Source organism: Bufo gargarizans, chromosome 1 (genome assembly GCF_014858855.1).
Source record: "Bufo gargarizans isolate SCDJY-AF-19 chromosome 1, ASM1485885v1, whole genome shotgun sequence".
NCBI lineage: Eukaryota > Metazoa > Chordata > Amphibia > Anura > Bufonidae > Bufo > Bufo gargarizans.
In genome coordinates, this window is record NC_058080.1 from 270,762,072 (window position 1) to 270,789,813 (window position 27,742).

Genomic DNA, 27,742 nt, shown 5'->3' on the forward strand with positions numbered 1-27,742 from the left:
TTCAGGACCTCTGCAATTCGACTGGGCATGCTCTCAATCAACTTCTGGGCCAATTCCTGACTGATAGCAACCCATTCTTTCATAATCACTTCTTGGAGTTTCTCAGAATTAGTGGGTTTTTGTTTGTCCACCCGCCTCTTGAGGATTGACCACAAGTTCTCAATGGGATTAAGATCTGGGGAGTTTCCAGGCCATGGACCCAAAATGTCAACATTTTGGTCCCCGAGCCACTTAGTTATCACTTTTGCCTTATGGCACGGTGCTCCATCGTGCTGGAAAATGCATTGTTCTTCACCAAACTGTTGTTGGATTGTTGGAAGAAGTTGCTGTTGGAGAGTGTTTTGGTACCATTCTTTATTCATGGCTGTGTTTTTGGGCAAAATTGTGAGTGAGCCCACTCCCTTGGATGAGAAGCAACCCCACACATGAATAGTCTCAGGATGCTTTACTGTTGGCATGACACAGGACTGATGGTAGCGCTCACCTTTTCATCTCCGGACAAGCTTTTTTCCTGATGCCCCAAACAATCGGAAAGAGGCTTCATCGGAGAATATGACTTTGCCCCAGTCCTCAGCAGTCCATTCACCATATTTTCTGCAGAAGATCATTCTGTCCCTCATGGTTTTTTTTGGAGAGAAGTGGCTTCTTTGCTGTCCTTCTTGATACCAGGCCATCTTCCAAAAGTCTTCGCCTCACTGTGCGCGCAGATGCGCTCACAACTGCCTGCTGCCATTCCTGAGCAAGCTCTGCACTGGTGGCACTCCGATCCCGCAGCTGAATCCTCTTTAGGAGACGATCCTGGCGCTTGCTGGACTTTCTTGGACGCCCTGAAGCCTTCTTCAGGGCTCCAGATGGCGACCAAAATGGTCGCCAATGCGACTTACAATTTACAAATGCGACTATACCCGCTGCCGCAGCTCTGCCGTTGAACAGCGGCGGGGCACAGGAGATGATAGTTCTCTGCCCCGCCGCCGATGTTCTCAGCAGCGCAGTGGAGAAGTCTCTCCCTCCCCCTGTGCTGCCGCCGCCTCCGCCGATAAGGAGAGAGACGGGAGGGGAAGGGGCTGTGACCACTGCGCCACCAATGAAGATAACTGACCTGTTAATACAAATACAGGAGGCGGGCGCCGGAATCAAATAGCCGGCACCCGACCTCTGACAGGGAGCTGCGATCAGCGGCAGTTGAGTTAACCCTTCAGGTGCGGTACCTGAGGGGTTAACTGCAGCGGATCGCAGCTCCCTGTCAGAGGCTGAGTGCCAGCTATTTGATTCCGGCGCCCGCCTCCTGTATTTGCATTAACAGGTCAGTTATCTTCATTGGCGGCGCAGTGCGCCCCCCCCCCGGTAAAAGAAACATTGGTGGCACAGTGCGCCCCCCCCAGTATAAGAAACATTGGTGGCACAGTGGGAAGTGCCAATGAGGGTTAAAAAAATAATAATTAACTCACCTCCTCCAATTGATCGCGTAGCTGCCGGTCTCCTGTTCTTTCTTTAGGACCTGTGGTGACGTCACTATGCTCATCACATGGTCCATTACCATGGTGATGGATCATGTGATGAGCACAGTGATGTCACCACAGGTCCTGAAGAAAGAACAGGAGACGATCAATTGGAGGAGGTGAGTTAATTATTTTTTAACCCTCATTGTCACTGCCCACTGCGCCACCAATGTTTATTATATTGAGGGGGTCGCACTGCGCCACCAATGTTTATTATATTGAGGGGGGGCACACTGCGCCACCAATGTTTATTATACTGGGGTGTTGGGGGGGCGCACTGCGCCACCAATGTTTATTATATTAAGGGGGGGCGCACTGCGCCACCAATGTTTATTATACTGGGGTGTTGGGGGGGCGCACTGCGCCACCAATGTTTATTATATTGAGGGGGGGCACACTGCGCCACCAATGTTTATTATACTGGGGTGTTGGGGGGGCGCACTGCGCCACCAATGTTTATTATATTAAGGGGGGGCGCACTGCGCCACCAATGTTTATTATACTGGGGTGTTGGGGGGGCGCACTGCGCCACCAATGTTTATTATATTAAGGGGGGGCGCACTGCGCCACCAATGTTTATTATACTGGGGTGTTGGGGGGCGCACTGCGCCACCAATGTTTATTATATCGGGGGGGGGCGCACTGCGCCACCAATGTTTATTATACTGGAGTGTATATAATGTTTATTATATTGACCTTCTACTTAGCATTCTGTATTAAGAATGCTATTATTTTCCCCTATAACCATGTTATAAGGGAAAATAATACAGTGAATAGACTTTCATCCTAGCAACCATGCGTGGAAATCGCTCTGCATCCGCACTTGCTTGTGGATGCTTGCGATTTTCATGCAGCCCTATTAACTTCTATGGGGCCTGCGTTGTGTGAAAAACGCACAAAATAGAGCATGCTGCGATTTTCACGCAACGCACAAGTGAAGAGTCCGGATTTAGTGCGGGTGCATTCCGGTATTTTGAATGGCCGGATCTGGCACTATAACATTCCTATGGGGAAAAATCCTGGATCCGGCATTCAGGCAAATCTTGCTGCGGTTTTATCTTTTGCCTGATCAGTCAAAATGACTGAACTGAAGACATCCTGATGCATCCTAAACGGATTGCTCTCCATTCAGAATGCATGGGGATAATCCTGATCAGTTATTTTCTGGTATTGAGCCCCTAGGACGGAACTCTATGCCGGAAAAGAAAAACGCTAGTGTGAAAGTACCCTAAAATATTAAGTTTAAATCCCCCCTTTCCCAATTTCACATATAAAATATATAAACAATAAATAAATAAACATATTATATAGCGCTGCTTCCGAAAAGTCCAAACTATTAAATTATTTAAAAATATCTCCTATGCGGTGAGCATTTGCCATTTTTTTTGTCACCTTGTCACCCCAAAAAATAGGATAGGACTGTTCTATTATGGGCCTGTTTCATAAAATGCGAAATGCACGCAGCTTTTTTTGGTGTTTTATTTTTTTTCACGGTATTGAGTATCGCAATACTTTTTTATCGTGGCGAAAGCGATCTGATCGGCGTAGCGTTGTCACGATACCAAAATTTTGATTCGGTTTCGATTTGGCGACTAAAAATTTTATTTGGCTCCTAAATTTTTCAGTTCAGGAGCCAAAGGCTACTAGGTATTTTTTTGTAGTCTAGAGCACTGTTCTTAACAAGAATTGAACCTCTTTCCTTGAAGTTCTTGATGATCCTATAAATTGTTGATTGAGGTGCAATCTTAGTAGCCACAATGCCCTTGCCTGTGAAGCCATTTTTATGTTACGCAATGATGGCTGCACGCGTTTCTTTGCAGGTCACCATGGTTAACAATGGAAGAACAATGATTTCAAGCATCACCCTCCTTTTAACCCAATCAGCCTGACATAATGATCTACAGCCTTCTGCTTGTCAACATTCTCACCTGAGTTAACAAGATGATTACTGAAATGATCTCAGCAGGTCCTTTATTAATGACAGCAATGAAATGCAGTGGAAAGTTTTTTGGGGGATTAAGTTAATTTTCATGGCAAAGAAGGACTTTGCAATTCATCTGATCACTCTTCATAACATTCTGGAGTATATGCAAATTGCTATTATAAAAACTTAAAGGGAACCTGTCACCAGTTTTATGGTGTCCTAACTAAGGGCAACATAAATAAGTGACTGATTCTTTTAGCAAAATGCTGGGTCACTTTCTTTAATTGACCCAGTCAATCTGCCAACATCTTGTATTATAAAGCTCCAGCTGATAATGAGGAGTCATGAATATTTATGAGCTCCTGACTCTCCCCGCCCACCTGCTGCTGAATGACAGTTTGTTTCCATAGGAATCAGCAGCAGGTGGGCAGGGGAGTGGCTATAGCTCTGAATTAAATATACGCCGGACTCGAATCAGCTCATTAGCACGCGGCATGCGGCATCTTTGTGTGTACAGTATATTATGAAGTAACCATCTGTCACACCAGTAAGTGAAAGTTAATGATTGTATATAATTAGTTAGATTATAATCAAATATCCACATGACAGGTTCCCTTTAAGCAGCAACTTTTCCAATTTCCTATATTTATGTAATTCTCAAAACTTTTGGCCACGACTGTACACAGGCTACATATACATGAAGCAGCCCTCCTCTCCCTGCATGCGGAGAAGCACACCTGACGTTTGCGGTCCACAAAACGGACATGGCCGTGTGAATGCACCCTAAATAGCCAGTGTTCTTGGAATGAAGCCTTAAAAAACTTGTCCTCGGCTAATGGCTATGGACAACCTATCAAAATGAAGTATGAAAACCGCATCCGCAAGGATGAGTCAGCACAATGTTCACATTGCGCAGAAGCACTGGGTGTACACATTTCACTTGCTTTTTGACCCTGGAGGATTTGTTAGTTGAACTGGTAGTAGTAGTAGTAGTTTACTACCCGCTAGTATTGCTTTGACTGGGCTGCTTTGCGGACAAGAATAGGCATTTATATTGAAGGCTGTCCATACTGTTCCGCAAATTGCGGAACGCGCATGAACGCCATCTGCGCTTTGCGGACCGCAAAACACATCACGGTCATGTGCATGCGGCCTAACAATGTAACAATGGACGCGTTCCGGCCCGTCCAGCCTTCGTCCGCACAGGTTAATACAATAGCTCAACATCTTAACCACCTCCGGACCGCCTAACGCACATGTGCGTTCCGGAGGTGGCAGCGCTGCGCACAGTCACGCATATACGCGAGATGACGCGAATATGCGCGCGCGCATGCGCAGTTCGCGCCGGCATTTCGCACAGCAGTATTTCGTCAGCAACCTGCCAGCCAATGATCGTGGCTGGCAGGTTGCTGATTTTTAAAAAATCCAATCAAAGTACCAGATAGCAGATCATATTAGTAAATATGATCTGTTATATGGCTGCCTGCTCCTCTGCTGGTTCTTTTCGTCGGTTGGATCCAGCAGAGGAGCAGGCTTCACAGTGAGTACACCAAACACTACACTATAGCCCCTGATCACCCCCCTGAACCCCAATTAACCCTTTGATCACCCCTTTGATCACCCCTGTCAATCACAAGTGAAAAGAAAAAAGTGATCAGTGCAAACTGTCACTTTTTTCTTTCACTGTTATTGACCGTTAGGCCTCTTTCACACGGGCGTTGCGGAAAAATGTGCGGGTGCGTTGCGGAAACACCCGCGATTTTTCCGCGCGAGTGCAAAACATTGTAATGCGTTTTGCACTCGCGTGAGAAAAAACGCGCATGTTTGGTACCCAAACCCGAACTTCTTCACAGAAGTTCGGGCTTGGGATTGATGTTCTGAAGATTGTATTATTTTCCCTTATAACATGGTTATAAGGGAAAATAATAGCATTCTGAATACAGAATGCTTAGTATAATAGCGCTGGAAGGGTTAAAAAAATAAAAAAGTTAACTCACCTTATCCCCATGATCGTGTAGATCCCGGTCTGTTCTTTAGCTGTCTGCTGAATGACCTTTGGTGATGTCAGATCACATGCTCCAATCACATGGTCCATCACCATGGTGATGGAGCATGTGATCTGACGTCATCAAAGGTCCTTTAGCCACAGCTAAAGAACAGACCGACCGGGAACTAGGCGATCATGGGGATAAGGTGAGTTAACTTTTTTTTATTTTTTTTAACCCTCCCAGCACTATTATACTCTGCATTCTGTAGTCAGAATGCTATTATTTTCCCTTATAACCATGTTATAAGGGAAAATAATACAGTGAATAGACTGTCACCTAGAACCCATGCGTGGAAATCGCACCGCATCCGCACTTGCTTGCGGATTCTTGCGATTTTCACGCAACCCCATTCATTTCTATGGGGCCTGCGTTACGTGAAAAACGCTGAATATAGAACATGCTGCGATTTTCACGCAACGCATAAGTGATGCGTGAAAATCACCGCTCATGTGAACAGCCCCATAGAAATGAATGGGTCAGGATTCAGTGCGGGTGCAATGCGTTCAACTCACGCATCGCACCCGCGCGGAAATCTCGCCCGTGTGAAAGGGGCCTTAGGTTTTAGGTATAGTTTAGGTCCCTTGGTTAGGTAGTTAGCGATCAGTTAGCGCCCAGCACACCGCACCGCAGTCCGTTATTCGCTGATTAGCGTATCGCTAATCAGCATTTGTACTTTTATAGTATCTGGAAGTGATCAAAACTGATCACGGTCAGATCTATAATTGTATTAGTGTCACTTTAGTTCGCCCTCCACCCAAAACGCAGTGTTTGCCCGATCAGGCCTGATCGGTCGCCCACACGTGCGTTCGCCCACACCCGCCCCACCGCAGTGACAAAAAAAAATTTTTTTTTGATCACTGCACATTCACTTTACACGCACTGCGGCGATAAAAAAATCAGTTTTGATATTTTTTATCAACCGCAGCGGCCTCCGGTACTTCGCTAGCCTCCCCTTTGTAAGACAGGCTTGTTTTTTTTTTCTTGGGTAGTCTCAGGGAATACCCCTAAATTTAGTTGCCCACATGTCTAACAGGGGGTATTCCTCTGAAGAGGCCTACAGGCTTCTGACCCAGTCGGATGAGGAGTGGGAACCCTCATCTGATGAATCCAGCGGGTCAGAATACGAACCTGTAGAAAGCAGTGGCTCTCTGACCCAAAGTTCGGACGAGGAGGCTGAGGTCCCTGATACCACCAGGCGTACCCGGCCCCGTGTCGCTAGACCGCAGGTTGCGCAGGATCCGCTTCAAGAGCAGCAGAGTGGGGCTGGTGCTGTCGGATTACGTGGTGAGGCATACACCAGCAGCCCAGCCCTCCCTGGACCTAGTACCAGCACTGCCGTACAACCTGGTGAAGTAGCGAGCACCAGAAGGGCAGTTGAAGCTGGTACGGTGGCACGTGCAGTAGTGACCCCGTCGCAGCCACCGCAAAGACGTGCCCGTAGAGCCCCTAGAATCCCAGAGGTGCTGGCAAACCCTGATTGGCAGTCCCCAACTTCAGCCGCACCTGTAGTTTTCCCTTTCACTGCCCAGTCTGGAGTTCGGGTTGAGACGGCTCAGATCGGTTCGGCCCTGGGATTTTTTGAGCTGTTCTTGACTGCGGAGCTTTTAGACATAGTTGTGGCCGAAACAAACAGGTATGCCACACAATTTATCACCGCTAACCCGGGAAGCTTTTATGCCCAGCCTTTCCGGTGGAAACCAGTCCAAGTTTCCGAACTTAAAACTTTTCTGGGCCTCCTCCTCAACATGGGCCTGACAAAAAAGCATGAATTGCGGTCATATTGGTCCATGAACCCGATTCATCACATGCCCATGTTCTCTGCTGTAATGTCCAGGGCACGTTTTGAGGCCATCCTGCGGTTCCTGCACTTTAGTGACAACACCGCCTCCCGTCCCAGGGGCCACCCTGCTTTTGACCGGCTCCACAAAATTCGGCCCCTCATAGACCATTTCAACCAGAAATTTGCAGATATTTATACCCCAGAGCAAAACATCTGCATAGACGAGTCCCTGATACATTTTACCGGGCGCCTTGGCTTCAAACAATACATCCCAAGCAAGCGCGCCCGGTATGGGGTCAAATTGTATAAGCTCTGTGAAAGGGCCACAGGCTATACCCACAAATTTTGGGTCTATGATGGAAAAGATCAGACCCTGGAGCCGGTCGGTTGCCCTGACTACCTGGGGAGCAGTGGGAAGACAGTTTGGGACTTGGTGTCACCCTTATTCGGCAAGGGGTACCATCTTTATGTGCACAATTTTTACACAAGTGTGGCCCTCTTTAGGCATTTGTTTCTAGAACGGATTGGCGCCTGTGGTACCGCGCGAACTAGTCGCGCGGGCTTCCCCCAACGGCTCGTTACCACCCATCTTGCAAGGGGGCAGAGGGCCTCACTGTGTAACGAAGAACTGCTCGCGGTGAAATGGAGAGACAAGCGTGACGTTTACATGCTCTCCTCCATTCACGCAGACACGACAATACAAATTGAGCGAGCAACCCGTGTCATTGAAAAGCCCCTCTCAGTCCACGACTATAACCTCCACATGGGAGGGGTCGACTTCAATGACCAGATGTTGTCTCCGTATTTAGTTTCCCGACGCACCAGACGCTGGTATAAGAAGGTGTCTGTATATTTAATTCAATTGGCTCTGTACAATAGTTTTGTTCTCTACAGTAAGGCTGGGAGAACTGGATCCTTCCTCAAATTTCAGGAAGAGATCATCGAGAACCTCCTGTACCCAGGAGGTTCCGTGGCCCCAACCACCAGTGTAGTTAGCCGTCTACACGAGCGACATTTCCCCAATGTCGTTCCTGGTACCTCAACCCAACAGTCACCCCGAAAAAGATGTTGTGTCTGTAGCAGGAGTGGAATAAGGCGTGACACCCGCTATTTCTGTCCTGACTGTCCGGACCACCCTGCCCTATGCTTTGGAGAGTGTTTCCGGAAGTACCACTCACAGGTACACTATTAGCATAGGGATCATCTCACCAGGACAGGCACACAGGGCTATTAGGGCCCATTCACTCACTGCTGCTGCAAACGTCTCCTTTCACATGGGACAAAGTGCATAACGCACTTCGCCACATCTTTGGGCGATTTGCGCTTTGCACATTGACCCATGGGGAAGGAGAGGTTTGTTCTATAAAGGTAAAAAAAAAAAAACACACCAGTAAGCAAACACGTTAATGTTCAGTTAAAAAAGTTAAAGTTACATGTTCTGTTGCAAAGTTAATAAAATTATTGCGTTGCGGCCTTGTTTTTTCTTTTTTTTTTTTTTTTTTTTCTTTTTTTTACCTTCCAGATGGACCAACCGATCTACTAGCTGCAGCACCGATGTGCATTCAGTCGGTGTATGCGGCGCTGCAAGACGGGATTTTCTCCTCTGCAGTGACAGATACGTTTGCCGAGGCATACGAGCTGAGGAGGAGGCGGCGTTCCTATGCTTTGGCAAGCACTTTGTATATATATATAAAAAAAAAAAAAAAAAAAAAAAAAAAATCCCGGCAATGATTTATTCATCCACATCGATTGATGTGAATGGAGAAATCTGGTTTGCCAGGGCATACGAGCTAAGTGGGTATGGATGTAGGGCGGAGCTCCTATGTCCTGGCAGACGCCTTTCCCCTCCATTTTTTTTTTTGGCAGAGATTTTTTCATCCACATTGATCGATGCGAATGAAGAAATCTGTGCCGTTCATCTTTTTCTTTCAGCCCAGAGGCTGAACGGAAAAAAAAATCTCATTACCTGTATGCTCAATATAAGGAGAATAGCAGAAACTCCTAATGCTGGCCATACATGTAATGATTGCAGAGACCCTCAAATGCCAGGGCAGTACAAACACCCCACAACTGACCCCATTTTGGAAAGAAGACACCCCAAGGTATTTGCTGAGGGGCATATTGAGTCCATGAAAGATTTAAATTTTTGTCCTAAGTTAGCGGAAAGTGAGACTTTGTGAGAAAAAAAAAAAATAATCAATTTCCGCTAACTTATGCAAAAAAAAAATAAAAAATTCTATGAACTTGCCAGGCCCCTCATTGGATACCTTGGGGTGTCTTCTTTCCAAAGTGGGGTCACATGTGGGGTATTTATACTGCCCTGGCTTTTTAGGGGCCCTAAAGCGTGAGAAGAAGTCTGGGATCCAAATGTCTAAAAATGCCCTCCTAAAAGGAATTTGGGCCCCTTTGCGCATCTAGGCTGCAAAAAAGTGTCACACATCTGGTATCGCCGTACTCAGGAGAAGTTGGGGAATGTGTTTCGGGGTGTCATTTTACATATACCCATGCTGGGTGAGATAAATATCTTGGTCAAATGCCAACTTTGTATAAAAAAATGGGAAAAGTTGTCTTTTGCCAAGATATTTCTCTCACCCAGCATGGGTATATGTAAAATGACACCCCAAAACACATTCCCCAACTTCTCCTGAGTACGGCGATACCAGATGTGTCACACTTTTTTGCTGCCAAGGTGGGCAAAGGGGCACATATTCCAAAGTGCACCTTTTGGATTTCACCGGTCATTTTTTACACATTTTGATTGCAAAGTTCTTCTCACACATTAGGGCCCCTAAATTGCCAGGGCAGTATAACTACCCCACAAGTGACCCCATTTTGGAAAGAAGACACCCCTAGGTATTCCGTGAGGGGCATGGCGAGTTCCTAGAATTTTTTATTTTTTGTCGCAAGTTAGTGGAATATGAGACTTTGTAAGAAAAAAAATAAAAATAAAAATCATCATCATTTTCCGCTAACTTGTGACAAAAAATAAAAAGTTCTATGAACTCACTATGCCCATCAGCGAATACCTTAGGGTGTCTACTTTCCGAAATGGGGTCATTTGTGGGGTTTTTCTACTGTCTGAGCATTGTAGAACCTCAGGAAACATGACAGGTGCTCAGAAAGTCAGAGCTGTATCAAAAAGCGGAAATTCACATTTTTGTACCATAGTTTGTAAATGCTATAACTTTTACCCAAACCATTTTTTTTTTGCCCAAACATTTTTTTTTTATCAAAGACATGTAGAACAATAAATTTGTCGAAAAATTTATATATGGATGTCGTTTTTTTTTGCAAAATTTTACAGCTGAAAGTGAAAAATGTCATTTTTTTGCAAAAAAATCGTTACATTTTGATTAATAACAAAAAAAGTAAAAATGCCAGCAGCAATGAAATACCACCAAATGAAAGCTCTATTAGTGAGAAGAAAAGGAGGTCAAATTCATTTGTATGATAAGTTGCATGACCGAGCGATAAACGGTGAAAGTAGTGTAGTGCCGAAGTGTAAAAAGTGCTCTGGTCATGAAGGGGGTTTCACCTAGCGGGGCTGAAGTGGTTAAATAGCAGTAAAAATAATCACCTGTGGTGACGTCAGACGCCCACAAAAAAGTGGGCGGTAACCAAATCGATGTCATCCAATGATCTCACACAGTATAACCTTACTATAAATAAATGATTAAAACAATACCGCTCAGCTTGCAGCGTCTGCAAAAAGATTTAATGGCAACATAATTTACATATGCGTAATCTCATATTCCCTGTTCAGTCCTCTGGGCTGTAATGTGCCCAGCGTATGGATCCAATAGGCTTCTCTCCGTAACAATTGTGCCTTAATGTCACCCCCTCTCCTGTGTCGCTTCACTTGTTCCAGCACCTGGAATCTCAGTGTGCATTCGGCTTTACCCAACAATGGCCAATGTTTGCGTATAACGCCATCAAATTTTCCATTATAAGGCCTCATGCACACGGCCGTGTTCCGCTGCCGAGAGCGGTCCGTGGTAACACAGCCTGGATTCCCGTTGAGAGCAGGAGCGCACGGCGTCACTATAAAAGTGTATTAATGTAGTGTAGAGGCGCACAGCGTCATAGCAACCAATGATGCTGTGCGCTCCTGCTCTCAACAGGAATCCAGGCCGTGTTACCACAGACCGCTCTCGGCCACGGAACACGGCCGTGTGCATGAGGCCTAAGGATGATATTTATGGATAAATGCGATACGTGAATCTCCCATGTTCTTCTCTGTTCGTACTGAAGTGGTAGCCTCTGATAATATCTGAGGTGGGTAACCCCCTCATCCTAAATCTTTGCAACACCTCATCTATCCTCTGTTCCTGCAGTTGGGGGTGAGAGACAATTCTTTTCACCCTTTGCACCTGCGATTTAGGAATAACTTTCTTTAAAAGAGATGGATGTGCAGTCGTGTAATGCAGCACACTGTTCTTATGTGTCTCCTTCCTATACAGATCTGTATGCAGATTACCCTCCTCATCCTTGGTAATCAATGTGTCCAAAAAGCTCACCTCAATCTGATCATATGTGAATGTAAATTTTAACTCAGTAAATACTCCATTCAGCCTATCCAAGAAGGCCGCTAGGGGCTCGAGAGGCCCCACCCACACGCAAAACACGCTATCAATGTATCTTTTCCACACCAGGACATAATTCTCTTAACTTGGATCTTTGTATACGTGGTTATCTTCGACTAATGACATGAAAGCATTTGCATAGGGGGGGGGGTCACATTCAAGGCCATTGCGGTCCCCCACCGCTGAAGTTAATAAATATCACCGAACATAAAGTAATTTTCGAACAGCACCAAACGCAACAATTCCATAAAAAATTCTCTCTGCATGTTACTATAAGTACTTGACTGCCACGAGCGTGATGCCGCCTCCATTCAGGTGTAGAGGCTGACCACTTCTATAGTGACAAGCCAACTTTCCCTAGGAACCGTTCGTATCTCTCTAATAATGCTCAGAAAATGTGATGTATCTAAAAGGAAAGATGCTTTTTTTTACCAGTGGTGTCAAAACCTTTTCCAAAACAATGGCTAAAGGAGATAAAATAGAATTGACCGATGCCACTATCGGGCGTCCTGGGAGGTCCACTAATGCTTTATGCACCTTTGGGAGTATATAGAACTTTTGTTTATAGTAAGATTATACTGTGTGAGATCATCGGATGACATCGATTTGGTTACCGCCCACTTTTTTGTGGGCGTCTGACGTCACCACAGGTGATTGTTTTTACTGCTATTTAAGATGTTGAGCTATTGTATTAACCTGAGCTGATGAAGGCTGGACGGGCAAAACGCGTCCATTGTTACATTGTTACTAAGATGAAATAAAGGATACATTAATTAAAGATTTAACGCCCCCTGGGATTTCTTTGCTACATTGTGGATTTCTTCCTTCCCGTGTGGGCGTCCCACGAGGTTGAAAGTGCTGACCGCTCCTGACTACATAGCTGGCACTGGTCTGGCTCTGGCCTCTATATGAGAAATCCAGAAGACTGTGACTGAAGTGCCTGGTCCTATAGAAGTCCTCATAGCCTTCTGATTCTAAGAGGACCTCATACATTTACTCTGGGGATCACATACTCTATAGGACTAAACACTGTGCAGTATACATTGTGAAGGGTACCTACACAAATTGCAGAATACGCAAGTTTTTTCTGTACCGATTCCGAAGAACCAAAGCGTAATACAGCACAATGTATGAGAATAGACAGTTCTCATGTCCATTTTGCGGATTTGCCGTGCGGATTTCCAAGTCTGTCAATTATGTTTGCGGTCTTAGCTGCAGATTTAATTGTTTTCAAAAACTTGTCACGAAATGCAAAATTGTTTTGGTTTTACGAACTGAGGCGTTGATAGCTTTAATCAATGACTAGGGATAAGTGAACGTGATGTTTTCAAGTTCGGGTTCGGTGGCAATGCCGTTATCACGAAACATGACAGAATGCACCATGGAAGCCTTTAAGGGGCATTCCATCATAATAGAAGTCTATGGGCAGCAGAGCGGATCCGGACGGTTTCCGTTATGCAGGGATTCTGTCCAGCCAAGTGGTCTGTTTCCAGTGCTCCCATTAAAGTCAATGGAAGCTACACAAACTATAGAAGAACAACATATGCTATTATGACGTATGTTCTGAATGAGTAATGCAGGCCTGTTTATGATGTACAGTTACATCATAGTATCTTAAGTAGTTAACAACCCTGAAATTTTTCATATTTAACCACCTCAGCTCCCCTAGCTTAAACCCCCTTAATGACCAGACCAGTTAGCGGAAAATGAATATTTTTATTTTTTTATTTTTTACAAAGTCTCATATTCTACTAACTTGTGACAAAAAATAAAATTTTACATTAACTAACTATACTCCTCACGGAATACCTTGGGGTGTTTTCTTTCCAAAATGGGGTCACATGTGGGGTAGTTATACTGCCCTGGCATTTTAGGGACCCTAAAGCGTGAGAAGTAGTTTGGAATCCAAATTCGTAAAAATGCCCTGTGAAATCCTGAAAGTACTCATTGGAAATTGGGCCCCTTTGCGCATCTTGGCTGCAAAAAAGTGTCCCACATGTGGTATCGCCGTATTTAGAAGAAGTAGGGCAATGTGTTTTGGGGTGTCTTTTTACATACACCCATGCTGGGTGAGAGAAATATCTCTCTAAAAGACAACTTTTCCCATTTTATTATACAAAGTTGTCATTTGACAGAGATATTTCTCACACAAAGTTTGGGTATATGTAAAAATACACCCCAAAACACATTGCCCTACTTCTTCTGAGTACGGCGATGCCACATGTGACATTTTTTGCAGCCAAGATGCGCAAAGGGGCCCAAATTCCAATGAGTACCTTTTAGGAGGGCATTTTTAGGCATTTGGATTCCCGACTTCTCACGCTTTAGGGCCTCTAAAATGCCAGGGCAGTATAAATACCCCACAAGTGACCCCATTTTGGAAAGAAGACACCCCAAGGTATTCCGTGAGGGGTATGGCGAGTTCCTAGAATATTATTTTTTTTTTGGCACAAGTTAGCGGAAAATGATTTTGTAAGAGAAAGAAAATGAATAAAATAATCATTTTCCCCTAACTTGTGCCCAAAAAAAAAATTCTAGGAACTCACCATGCCCCTCATGGAATACCTTGGGGTAGGGGTGGGCGATATGGCCTAAAATCTATATTGCGATATAATTTTAAGCATGTGCGATATGCGATATATATTGCGATATATTGTTTTCTATATTGGGGGGGGGGGGGGTTTAAATTTTATTTATTTTTTACTTTTTATTTATTAACTATTGGCCTCCTTAAGGGCCAGAACCCTTGTCATATTCACCCTAATAGAGCTCTATTAGGGTGAATAGGACTTTACACTCTCCCTGCTGCCCTGTGCATAGTGCACACAACAGCAGGGAGCTGACCATGGCGGCAGCCTCTGATCTGCCCCCCCGCAGCCTCTGATCTGCCCCCCCCAGCCTCTGATCTGCCCCCCCCCAGCCTCTGATCTGCCCCCCCCAGCCTCTGATCTGCCCCCCCCAGCCTCTGATCTGCCCCCCCAGCCTCTGATCTGCCCCCCCCAGCCTCTGATCTGCCCCCCCAGCCTCTGATCTGCCCCCCCCAGCCTCTGATCTGCCCCCCCAGCCTCTGATCTGCCCCCCCCAGCCTCTGATCTGCCCCCCCCAGCCTCTGATCTGCCCCCCCCAGCCTCTGATCTGCCCCCCCAGCCTCTGATCTGCCCCCCTTCCCCAGCCTCTGATCTTCTCCCCAGCCTCTGATCTGCCCCCCTTCCCCAGCCTCTGATCTTCTCCCCAGCCTCTGATCTGCCCCCCTTCCCCAGCCTCTGATCTTCTCCCCAGCCTCTGATCTGCCTCCCTTCCCCAACCTCTGATCTGCCCCCTCTGGTAACGCAAACCCCCCCTCCCTCCCTCGACAGTATTAATCATTGGTGGCAGTGGCCACAGGGTCCCTCCCCCCCATTGGTGGCAGTTTGCAGTTCCGATCGGAGCCCCAGCAGTGTAATGCTGGGGCTCCGATCGGTTACCATGGCAGCCAGGAGTCACGCTGCTGAAGTCCTGGCTGCCATGGTATGTTAGTGAGCAGAGAGCAGCGCATTATACTCACGTGCGCTGTGGCCGCCGGTCGCTCCTTCTTCTCATAGGTCTGTGCGGCGCATTGCTAATGCTGTAAGCATTAGCTATCCGCCGCACAGACAGAAAAAGGAGCGACCGCCGGCCACAGCGCACGTGAGTATAATGCGCTGCTCTCTGCTCACTAACATACCATGGCAGCCAGGACTTCAGCAGCGTGACTCCTGGCTGCCATGGTAACCGATCGGAGCCCCAGCATTACACTGCTGGGGCTCCGATCGGAACTGCAAACTGCCACCAATGATGGGGGGGAGGAGGGGGACCCTGAGGGATATGGCCGGCACATTCATTGGTAGTGCAGTGGCCACAGTCCCTCCCCTCCTCCTCCTCGGTCCTCATTGGTGTTCAGCGGCAGCCGCGCACAGTGGGGAGGGAGGGACTCCCTCCTCCTTCCTCCTCCCTCCGCTGTGCCGGCCGGCTCAGAACATGGTGCGCGCGATCATATCGCGGTCCGGCGATATAGGCGATATGGCGAAAATCCATATCGTGGCCCAAATTCATATCGCATATCGCCTATATCGCCCACCCCTACCTTGGGGTGTCTTATTTCCAAAATGGGGTCACTTGTGGGGTATTTATACTGCCCTAGCATTTTAGGGGCCCTAAAGCGTGAGAAGAAGTCTGGAATATAAATGTCAAAAAATGTTTACGCATTTGGATCCCGTGAGAGGTATGGTGAGTTCATGTGAGATTTTATTTTTTGGCACAAGTTAGTGGAATATGAGACTTTGTAAGAAAAAAAAATATATATATCAATTTCCGCTAACTTGTGCCCCAAAAAACGCAGCGCCGCAGCGATTTTACGGTGTTTTTGCAGTGATCAGAAAAAAAAAATTCTGTCACTGCAGTGGGGCGGACTAAACGCAAGTGTGCGCACAAGATCAGGCTAATCGGGCGAACGCTGCGTTTTTTGTAGAGCCTATAGAACATGTCCTATTCTTGTCCGCAATTGCGGACAAGAAAAGGCATTTTCTATATAGTTCTGGCATTGTGCGGATCCTTAAAAAAAACCACATACGAACGTCTGAATGGAGGCTTAGGGCTGTTTCACACGAGCGAGTCCATTGCTGCAATCACGCTCCGTGTGTGAGTGTGATCCTCGACTCTGGACTTGCAGGAGCGCACGGCATTATCATGATGTGCCTCTGCTTGACCTTATTTCTACAGAATCATAGTGACAGCTTTATGTCACTATGATTCTGTGAAAAAGGCCATGCAGAGACACATAGCATTTTAAATCATGATAATGCCGTGCGCTCCTGCAAGTCCAGAGCGGAGGATCACACTCGCACACGGAGCGTGATTCCAGCAATGGACTCGCTCGTGTGAAACAGCCCTAAGCCTCCATTCAGACGTCCGTATGTGTTTTGCGGATCCGCAAAACACATACGGATGTCTGAATGGAGCCTTACAGGGGGGTGATCAATGACGGGGTGATCAGGGAGTCTATATGGGGTGATCAGGGGTTAGTAAGTGACGGGGGGTGTAGTGTAGTGGTGTTTGGTGCTACTTACAGAGCTGCCTGTGTCCTCTGGTGGTCGATCCAAGCAAAAGGGACCCCAGAGGACCAGGTAGCAGGTATATCAGACTCTGTTAACAAAACAGCATCTGATATACCTTTTAAGGGTTAAAAAATCGCATCTACAGCCTGCCAGCGAACGATCGCCGCTGGAAGGCTGTAGATGCACTCGTTTACCTGCCGTTTCCTGTGAACGCGCGCTCCTGTGTGTGCGCGTTCACAGGAAATCTCGCGTCTTGCGAGATGACACGCCGGCGCGTCGAAAAGCAACAAACAGGCCGCCTCCGGACCGCAATCCTGCGTTAGGCGGTCCGGAGGCGGTTAAAGGGGTGGTGCCACTGATATAAATGTATACCACCCAACAGATGTCACTGTTATATCGCTCTACCCAAATACCACCATTTATCAAAGCTACCATTTGATGTTCAGTTGCTGTAGGTTACATTGGAGCGTCATTGGTAAGAACAAGAGGCGTAGTTAGTGTCACATGTCCTGCTAATGTCAGGCCATATATCACCGCCCTAAGGCATGATGGGACACCAGTCACATGACAAACTAGGAAGCAGGAATCAAGCATGGGGGATAAGCGAAAACAGCATATGAGGTCAATCTGAAAAAGAAAATCCAAGGAGGAGCAGTAGCTAGAGAGAATCCAAGGAGGAGCAGGAGCTAGAGAGAATCCAAGCAGGAGCTAGAGACAATCCAAGGAGGAGCAGGAGCTAGAGACAATCCAAGGAGGAGCAGTAGCTAGAGAGAATCCAAGGAGGAGCAGTAGCTAGAGACAATCCAAGGAGGAGCAGTAGCTAGAGACAATCCAAGGAGGAGCAGGAGCTAGAGACAATCCAAGGAGGAGCAGGAGCTAGAGACAATCCAAGGATGAGCAGGAGCTAGAGACAATCCAAGGAGGAGCAGGAGCTAGAGACAATACACTTCAGAGCAGGGGTGCACAACCTTTTCTGGTTGGGGGCCACATTGTCAAACTGAAGGAATCCCAAGGGGTATTACCAGCTGAAATACTGTATTTATGAAGTATTGTACCTACGGTATATACTATAACTGTCTAGTTACACTTCTAGTACTCCCATCTAATGGCAGAATACATGAAGTAAAAGAGGTTTGTTAAAGAAGATATGACCTTTTGGCTTCACCAATTGATTTCTTTCTCCATGCTTCTTTTCAGGCTCAGCAGACGTGTGAACACTGTGACAGTATTTTTGGGGACTATTACTGCGATGTATGTCATCTCTATGATAAGGATAAGAAGCAGTATCACTGTGATGGCTGTGGGATTTGCAGGTATGACCCTAAAGAAGTACATGGCGCCGAAAATGAAACCCCAAGACCAGAGAGAACTCTCATGAGGTTTTCTTGTCTAGGTAGAGCTCTATTTTAGGGCTCATGCACACAACCATATTTTCTTTCCACGTCCGTTCCGTTTTTTGGGGGGTTTTTTGCAGACCATATGCGTAACCATTCTTTTCAATGGGTCTCCAAAGAAAACGGAAATTACGCATTCTGTTTCCATATGTCCGTTAAGCAAAAAAAATGGAACATCTCCTATTATTGTCCACATTACGGACAAGGATAGTACTGTTCTGTAAGTGGCCAGCTGTTTTGTTCCGTCATTCGTATTTTTTTGTGGATCCGTGTTTTGTCACACAGTTATGTGCATGAGCCCTTAGACATGGTTTCTGTGCTGACATTGCCACACGTTAAAGGGTAACCCATTTTGAGATGAATGAAAATAGGAATTGGCTGTTATCACTGGGGAAGCTGCATCTGCTCACGTTTTGGGTGCTGTAGGAGCTTAGTAGTATTGCAGGCAGGCTTTTCCAGGGATTGGCTATTTGCATCTAGCCTGTCAATGGAGCTTGGTGGAGACAAACTGAAGGGAGCCGGCCAGTGGCCACTTCTCACAGTGCCTGGCATTTCAGAGTAAAGTGTAGTTTGATGTAATGTTTGAGCACCATGAAAAGAAGCAGTTGGGCGAGTGTGCATCAGACTAGATAGCAGGGCAGTCATGTTTGTCATGTGACATGGCTCCTTTGTCCTGTAACTGGGGCATCAGCAGTTACAGGTGGAAGATGACAGCCGCAGTCAATGCCCTGGCCTCGATCCTAACTAGGCCATGTTAAAATATCAAAATAAGCAATGGGCAGAAATATAGATTCTCTTTTAGAAATTATGTTTCACTGTGCGGTTATGAAAAATAATTAGTTTGACCTTGAAATTTCAATATTTTTTTTTGTCATTTTTCACATACTGAAGACTAGGAAAAAAGACAACTCTACAGTATATAGTATTCTCAAAAAAAATCTATGGGCATTTAGCCAACTCAAGCGGAAAATTGCGAAAAAGTGAATTAAAGGGTAGAGATGGCCTTGCGGTTCGCCCGGCGGTCGTTTCACGGCGAACTTTGCTCATTCGCGGTTCGCCGAACATATGGCGATATTCGCGCCCGCCATATTCTTTTACATTGTGAAGAACTTTGACCCATGACACATCCATCAGGTGGTACAGGACAGTCAATTTAGACGTTTCAGCACATGGACATACCCCCTACCTTATGAATAGACCTGATCTGGTTGCCATTTTACATTCAGTCTTTTGCCAGTGTAGGGAGAGGTTGCTGTGTGGAGCAGGGACAGACTGTTAGGGACACCAAATGCCACAAAAGTCTTTCTAAGGACCGGTATAGGTGTTCTATCGATAGGTGTGATACACAGAGGGGTGCGATATACTTATAATATACTTTTATAATGAGTCATAAACACATAGATCTATATAGTGATCACCTGGAAGTCAGGGGGCTAGGGGCTTAGGGCCATTTTTATATAGGGTAAGGTTCCGGACGCGGTCTCTCTTATCAGGGCGGGTGGTCTGTGGTTAGGCTATCAGGGCCAGAATAGCACCCCCCTGTAGGGCAATATCAGGGACAGTTCTTTGCCCACCCTGTCCTTCAATACCACATCATTATCTAGCCCAGGGATAGATGGTTTTTGCTTTCCCTCCGGGATTCATGGATGTGCACTGGAACCCCCCAGATTGTGGTAGGACATATGGTTTCTGATTTGGTGCCGCCGAGCACTTGTTATTGCCGACCACATCTATGCTTTTTGCTTAACTTTAATAATTTGATTTATTTTCATTTTGAGGGATATCTTTTAATAGTAACATTATTAAAGGTTACGTTTTATCTTTATGTATATTCTAATGGATTGCCTTCCTTGTACAATGTTATAATATACTTTCTATGTTAGAAAGTATATTATAGTGCATTTGTATTGTGCATTAGTTGTGTGCGGTTCTGCTGTGATACCGCAGCTATACAGAGGGTAAAACGCTATTGGAACAAATACCGTATTTTTCTCTTTATAAGACGCACCTGTTGATAAGATGCACCTAGGTTTTTGAGGAGGAAAATAAGAAAAAAATATTTTGAACCAAAAGGTGTGCTTTGGGTAGGTTTTGAATTAATGGTGATCTGTGGATGACGCACTGTTATAGGGGATCTGTGGATGACGCACTGTCATGGGGGATCTGTGGATGACGCACTGTTATGGGGGGATCTGTGGATGAGCTACCTCCTCATGCGCCGCCTGCCTGCTTATTTCACTTTATGAATGAACAGGCAGGCGGGGCAGGTGGCACATGACCGAGTGAGCTGCGGCAGGCGGCGCATTACCGAGGGAGCTGCGGCAAGCTGGGCAGGCGGCGCATTACCGAGGGAGCTGCGGCAGGCTGGGCAGGCGGCGCATGACCGAGGGAGCTGCCGGTCTGCGCCGTCTTAATGCTATACTTACGGTACTACAGTAAGTAACGAACAGTGCGGTATACATTTAGATATAGATCGGATTGAATGTATTTAACAGTTGCGGGGCCTGGTGTATTAGAGTAGAGTCACTGCACCGGCCCCGCCATGAGTGTCCCCGCCTCCTCCCTCCACGCAGCTGGCCAGCGAAGCATCCGCTTTATAAGACGCACAGCCATTTTCCCCCCACTTTTGGGGGGAAAAAGTGCGTCTTATAAATAAAAAATACTGGTGTGATATACCAGTTGCCCCCGCCAAAACGGATTGAAGGTGTTATATACCAATAATATACTTTCTATATAGTGCATTTATAGATACATATTTTTGATGGAATTTTGTATGTCACTGTCCATGTTGTGGGACTGTTTGTACACTTCTACTAAGTATTTGGTGGCTGCAAATATGAGCTGAAGGTTTTTTAGGTTCGCCTGCCATTAAAGTGAATTGGGGCCCACCGTGAACTTGCGGTTCGCGAACATTTGATCACGTTCGCGAATCGTCCCGGCCGATGTTCATCCATCACTATCAAAGGGTACATTCGCACACACAGCTAATTTGCTGCAGAAATTTCTGCAACTGCCTCATTTATCTGAATGGGTTTTGCAGAAATTTAGGACCAGCCCCATTCAGATGAATATAACTGCTTTTTCACCGTCACTTGTGGATTGATGGTCATCACAGGTAGGGTCGTCACTTTAACAATGCTCCGGATGCTTTAAAATAAAAGGAATAATTACATCTCACCTCTTTCTCCAGCACTGTTCTCGACGCCGCTGGTCCAGTCATTCTCCCACTGTTTGTCCACATGCTGCGGCAGGGTGATGTACAGGTATATGGCACATTGGCACATGATCAATGCAGCAAGGCACTGTTTTCAGCGTTATATGGCACAAGACCGCTGAGGACAGTGAATGTCTGCAGCGGTCATGTGTTGTATACAAAGCAAAAAGTCTGACACGGTCAGAGCCCAAGTTCAAAAATAAACCTATACGTTGAGTGCATCCATGTAACTTATGTCAATGTCTACATGATCATGAGAGTCCAAAAATGTCGGCAATCCAGATGAAGGCAATTATTTGAATCATGGTGTCAAGAAATAGCAGAGGAGGTGATTATATGTGAGGCAGCTCATCTTCCACACGTGACAATTTCAGAGAGCATTAAATGTTTGGTTAGGGCAGGGGTAGGCAACCTCTGTCTCCCAGCTGTTGTGAAACTACAATTCCCAGCATGCTCCATTAATTTCTATGAGAGTTCTTAGAAGAGCAGAGCAAGTATGCATACTGGGAGTTGTAGTTTCACAACAGCTGGGAGCCGGAGGTTGCCTACCCCTGGGTTAGGGGGTGATAACATGAAGAAATGTTCCTGTATTGGATGCCTGTGGTCACTGGAGGCAGTACAGGAGGAGAGACAGTAACAGACCCTGTTCCTTCTTCCTGCCATCACTTACAAAGAACCAGGAAATAAAACTTTAAATTCTGCTCCCCGCCCCAACGTCAATTAAGTGCTTACTGCTCCCAGAATATTGTACTAAGATATTTTGTATCATTTGAAAGCTAAGATAATACCAAGCTATAATCTAAGGATGAGCAAAATGGTTCTACCGATTCAGTCTGAACTTCTCAAAAAGTTAGGATTAAGGGTCCATTTACACGACCGTATGAATGGGTCCACATCCTTTCTGCGATTTTGCGGAACGGGTGCAGACCTATTCATTTCAATGGATCTGCAAAAGATGCGGACGGCACACAGTGTGCTGTCCACATCCGTGGTTCTGTCTACGGGCCCACAAAAATATAGGGCATGTCCTATTCTTGTGTATTTTCAATATAGCGCCGCCCATGTGCAGTCCGTGCAGTGGCCAGTATCCGTGTTTTGCGGATCCTCAATTTGCAGACCACAAAACACTTACGGTTGTGTGAATATAGCCTAAGTCGAAACTACATTTTTTGTGATTCCTTTTGGGCGAACCAGAGAGAGAGAGAGATTCACCCTAAGGCCTTGCAACTAGAAATGTTGTTCTCTTCTGCTTTTCTCTAATTATGGGTTTTTGTCCTGAAAGAACTAGCTGCAGATATGAGGCTGGCTTAGCTATTTTTCTATCCTCGCTTCAGAAGCCTGTTTTAACCCCTTAAGGACCGGGCTCATTTTCACCTTAAGGACCAGGCCATTTTTTGCAAATCTGACCAGTGTCACTTTAAGTGCTGATAACTTTAAAACACTTTGACTTATCCAGGCCATTCTGAGATTGTTTTTTCGTCACATATTGTACTTCATGACACTGGTAAAATGAAGTAAAAAAAAATCATTTTTTTTGCATAATAAAATACCTAATTTACCAAAAATTTTGAAAAATTAGCAAATTTCAAAGTTTCCGTTTCTCTACTTCTGTAATACATAGTAATACCCCCAAAAATTGTGATGACTTAACATTCCCCATATGTCTACTTCATGTTTGAATTATTTTGGGAATGATATTTTATTTTTTGGGGATGTTACAAGGCTTAGAAGTTTAGAAGCAAATCTTGAAATTTTTCAGAAATTTACAAAAACCCAATTTTTAGGGACCACTACAGCTCTGAAGTCACTTTGCGAGGCTTACATAATAGAAACCGCCCAAAGATGACCCCATTCTATAAACTACACCCCTCAAGGTATTCAAAACTGATTTTACAAACTCTGTTAACCCTTTAGGTGTTGCACAAGAGTTATTGGCAAATGGGGATGAAATTTGAGAATTTAATTTTTTTGCCTAATTTTCCATTTTAACCCATTTTTTCCACTAACAAAGCAAGGGTTAACAGCCAAACAAGACTGTATCTTTATTGCCCTGACTCTGCTGTTTACAGAAACACCCAATATGTGTCTGTAAACTACTGTACGGCCAGACAGCGGGGCGTAGAGTGAAAGGGGCGCCGTATGGTTTTTGGAAGCCAGATTTTGCTGGACAGTTTTTTTTGACACCATGTCCCATTTGAAGCCCCCTGATGCACCCCTAGAGTAGAAACTCCATAAAAGTGACCCCATCTAAGAAACTACACCCCTCAAGGTATTCAAAACTGATTTTACAAACTTCGTTAACCCTTTAGGTGTTGCACAAGAGTTATTGGCAGATGGGAATGAAATTTGAGAATTTCATTTTTTTGCCTAATTTTCCATTTTAACCAATTTTTTCCACTAACAAAGCAAGGGTTAGCAGCCAAACAAGACTGTATCTTTATTGCCCTGACTCTGCTGTTTACAGAAACACCCAATATGTGTCTGTAAACTACTGTACGGCCAGACAGCGGGGCGTAGAGTGAAAGGTGCGCCGTATGGTTTTTGGAAGCCAGATTTTGCTGGACAGTTTTTTTGACACCATGTCCCATTTGAAGCCCCCTGATGCACCCCTAGAGTAGAAACTCCATAAAAGTGACCCCATCTAAGAAACTACACCCCTCAAGGTATTCAAAACTGATTTTACAAACTTCGTTAACCCTTTAGGTGTTGCACAAGATTTAATGGAAAATAGAGATACAATTTCAAAATTTCACTTTTTTGGCAGATTTTCCATTTTTATATTTTTTTTCCAGTTACAAAGCAAGGGTTAACAGCCAAACAAAACTCATTATTTATGGCCTTGATTCGGTAGTTTACAGAAACACCCCATATGTGGTCGTAAACTGCTGTACGGGCACACGGCAGGGCGCAGAAGGAAAGGAATGCCATACGGTTTTTGGAAGGCAGATTTTGCTGGACTGTTTTTTTGACACCATGTCCCATTTGAAGCCCCCCTGATGCACCCCTAGAGTAGAAACTCCAAAAAAGTGACCCCATTTTAGAAAGTACGGAATAGGGTGGCAGTATTGTTGGTACTAGTTTAGGGTACATATGATTTTTTATTGCTCTATATTACACTTTTTGTGCGGCAAGGTAACAAGAAATAGCTTTTTTGGCACGTGTTTTTTTTTTGTTATTTACAACATTCATCTGACAGGTTAGATCATGTGGTAATTTTATAGAGCAGGTTGTCACGGACGCGGCGATACCGACTATGTATACAATTTTTTTTTATTTATGTAAGTTTTATACAATAACTTTTTTTTAAAACCCAAAAATTGTTTAGTGTCTCCATAGTCTAAGAGCCATAGTTTTTTCAGTTTTTGGGCGATTATCTTGAGTAGGGTCTAATTTTTGGCGGGATGAGATGACGGTTTGATTGGCACTATTTTGGGGTGCATATGACTTTTTGATCGCCTGCTATTACACTTTTTGTGACGTAAGATGTCAAAAAATTGAAATTTTTTTACACCTTTTTTTTTTTTTTTTTTACGGTGGTCATCTGAGGGGTTAGGTCATGTGATATTTTTATAGACCCGGTCGATACGGACGTGGCGATACCTAATATGTATACTTTATTTTTATTTATGTAAGTTTTACACAATGATTTTATTTTTGAAACAAAAAAAAATCATGTTTTAGTGTTTCCATAGTCTAAGAGCCATAGTTTTTTCAGTTTTTGGGCGATTATCTTGAGTAGGGTCTTATTTTTTGCGGGATAAGATGACGGTTTGATTGGTACTATTTTGGCGTACATTTGACTTTTTTGATCACTTTTATTACCTTTTTTGGGAAGTAAGGTGGGCAAAATTTCAATTTTCTCATAGTTTTTATTTTTTTATTTTTATGGCGTTCACCGTGCGGGGAAAGTAACATGACCGTTTTATAGATCAGGTCGTTACGGACGCGGCGATACCTAATATGTGTAGTGTATTTTATTTTTTTAATTTTTATTCAGTGATAAATGTTTTTTTTTTTTAATCTTAACTTTTTTCACTTTTTTTTTTTTTTTTTGACCCAGACCCACTTGGTTCTTGAAGATCCAGTGGGTCTGATGTCTGTATAATACAGTACAGAACCTATATAGGGTTCTGCACTGTATTTTACTTACACTGAACAGATCTATGCTTTCAGCACAGATCTGTTCAGCACCATGGACAGCAGGACGCCTGAGCAGGCGTCCTGTTGCCATGGGAACCTTCCCCGTCTGCCACAACTTCGCAGACGGGGAAGGGTGAGGACGGGGCTTCGGGGGGCTGTCTGGGGGCTCTCTCCCTCTCCCATCGGGGGGCTGCAAAGGCACAGCAACCCCCCGATCGGAGAGGGAGGGAGCTCCTTCTTACTGTTAACTCTTTCCATACAGCGGTCCGTACGATGTCAGCCGTTTATACCAGGGTGCCAGCAATGTGCTGGCACCCTGGTATACCCACTGTACACCAACGATTACGCAATAGGAGGCGGGCGGGGGATCGCGATCCCGCCTGCCGCACCGCCCGCCTCCCGCAACGCCCCCACCGCCTGCGACACCCCCCCTGCACCACCCGCCGCCATCAAATCGTGCAGGGGTGCAGGGGGAAGGTGAAATCTTGATTTTAGGCACTCTGAAGTTTCTGATCCCCGCGGTCAGGGACCGCGGGGATCAGAAACTGCAAAAAGCGCAGCAAACCGCAGGTCTGAATTGACCTGCGATTTGCTGCGATCGCCGACACGGGGGGGGGGTCAAATGACCCCCCCCCCTGCGTTGTTACGGGATGCCGGCTGAATGATTTCAGCCGAAATCCCGTTCCGATTAACCCCCGCGGCGCAGGAATTCTGATTTTAAGTCAGGACGTACCGGTACGTCCTCGGTCCTTAAGGACTCGGGAAATAGGGCGTACCGGTACGTCCTCGGTCCTTAAGGGGTTAAAGGCAGAAAAGCATCTCTGCCAGTCCACTGTATGAAAGTAATGCAGCACTCACATTGCTGCTGTGTTCTCCTTACTGTTTACCTACTTGCTGTGCAGCAGTAAGTAAGTATAATTATAACTCTCTGCTTTGTCACTTCAATGTGACAGCTCCTTCCTATTCACCTGAGGAAAGATCAGGTGAACGCTGTAAAAATAAATAAAGACTGTGCTAAAACAACCCATTTTTTTGGTCACCTTGCCCCATAAAGTGTAATAATGAATGATCAAAAAATCATATGTACCCAAAAATGGTACCAATAAAAACATTAACTCTTCCTGCAAAAAACAAGCCCCTGCACAAGACGATTGGCAGAAAATTTAAAAAAAGGGCATTCAGAAAATGGACACACAAAAACATAATTTCTTTTAAAAAATGCTTTAGTATGTAAAACTGAAACAAACAAAGTAGACCTATTTGATACTGTTGTGCCCTTACATCAGTTTACAACCACATGTGGGGTGTTTCTGTAAGGCCTCATGCACACGACAGTTTTTTTTCACGGTCCGCAAAAACGGGGTCCGTGGGTCCGTGATCCGTGACCGTTTTTTCGTCTGTGGGTCTTCCTTGATTTTTGGAGGATCCATGGACATGAAAAAAAATGTCGTTTTGGCGTCCGCCTGGCCGTGCGGAGCCAAACGGATCCGTCCTGAATTACAATGCAAGTCAATGGGGACGGATCCGTTTGACGTTGACACAATATGGTGCAATTGCAAACGGATCCGTCCTCATTGACTTTCAATGTAAAGTCAGGAGTCCCTTTACTTTCACACTTGTGTTCATAATGCAGACGGTGGCTCCGTTCAGAGCGGATCCGTCTGCATTATATTGTTAAAACAGTTCTAAAGTGTGAAAATAGCCTCAGACGGATCCGTCCAGACTTTACATTGAAAGTCAATGGGGGACGGATCCGTTTGAAAATTGAGCCACAGTGTGTCATCTTCAAACGGATCCGTCCCCATTGACTTACATTATAAGTCTGGACGGATCCGCTTGCCTCCGCACGGCCAGGCGGACACCCGAACATAACTTGAAGCGTCCCCATCACCATGGGAACTCCTCTATGTTAGAATATACTGTCGGATATGAGCTACATCGTGAAACTCATTTCCGACAGTATATTCTAACACAGAGGCGTTCCCATGGTGATGGGGACGCTTCAGGTTAGAATACACTGAAAAACTGTGTACATGACTGCCCCCTGCTGCCTGGCAGCACCCGATCTCTTACAGGGGGCCGCGATCA

The 27,742-nt window shown here is 45.4% G+C and overlaps 1 protein-coding gene across 1 annotated transcript in view; it reads left to right on the forward strand.

Annotated features, from left to right (window-relative positions):
• RCHY1 (ring finger and CHY zinc finger domain containing 1) overlaps window positions 1–27,742 on the forward strand; it is a 70,206-nt gene that overhangs the window by 3,579 nt on the left and 38,885 nt on the right. Inside the window, exon 3 of the mRNA XM_044303086.1 lies at window positions 18,104–18,219. Within this exon, the coding sequence (XP_044159021.1) occupies window positions 18,104–18,219 (116 nt within the window). The remainder of the gene's footprint in view (window positions 1–18,103; window positions 18,220–27,742) is intronic.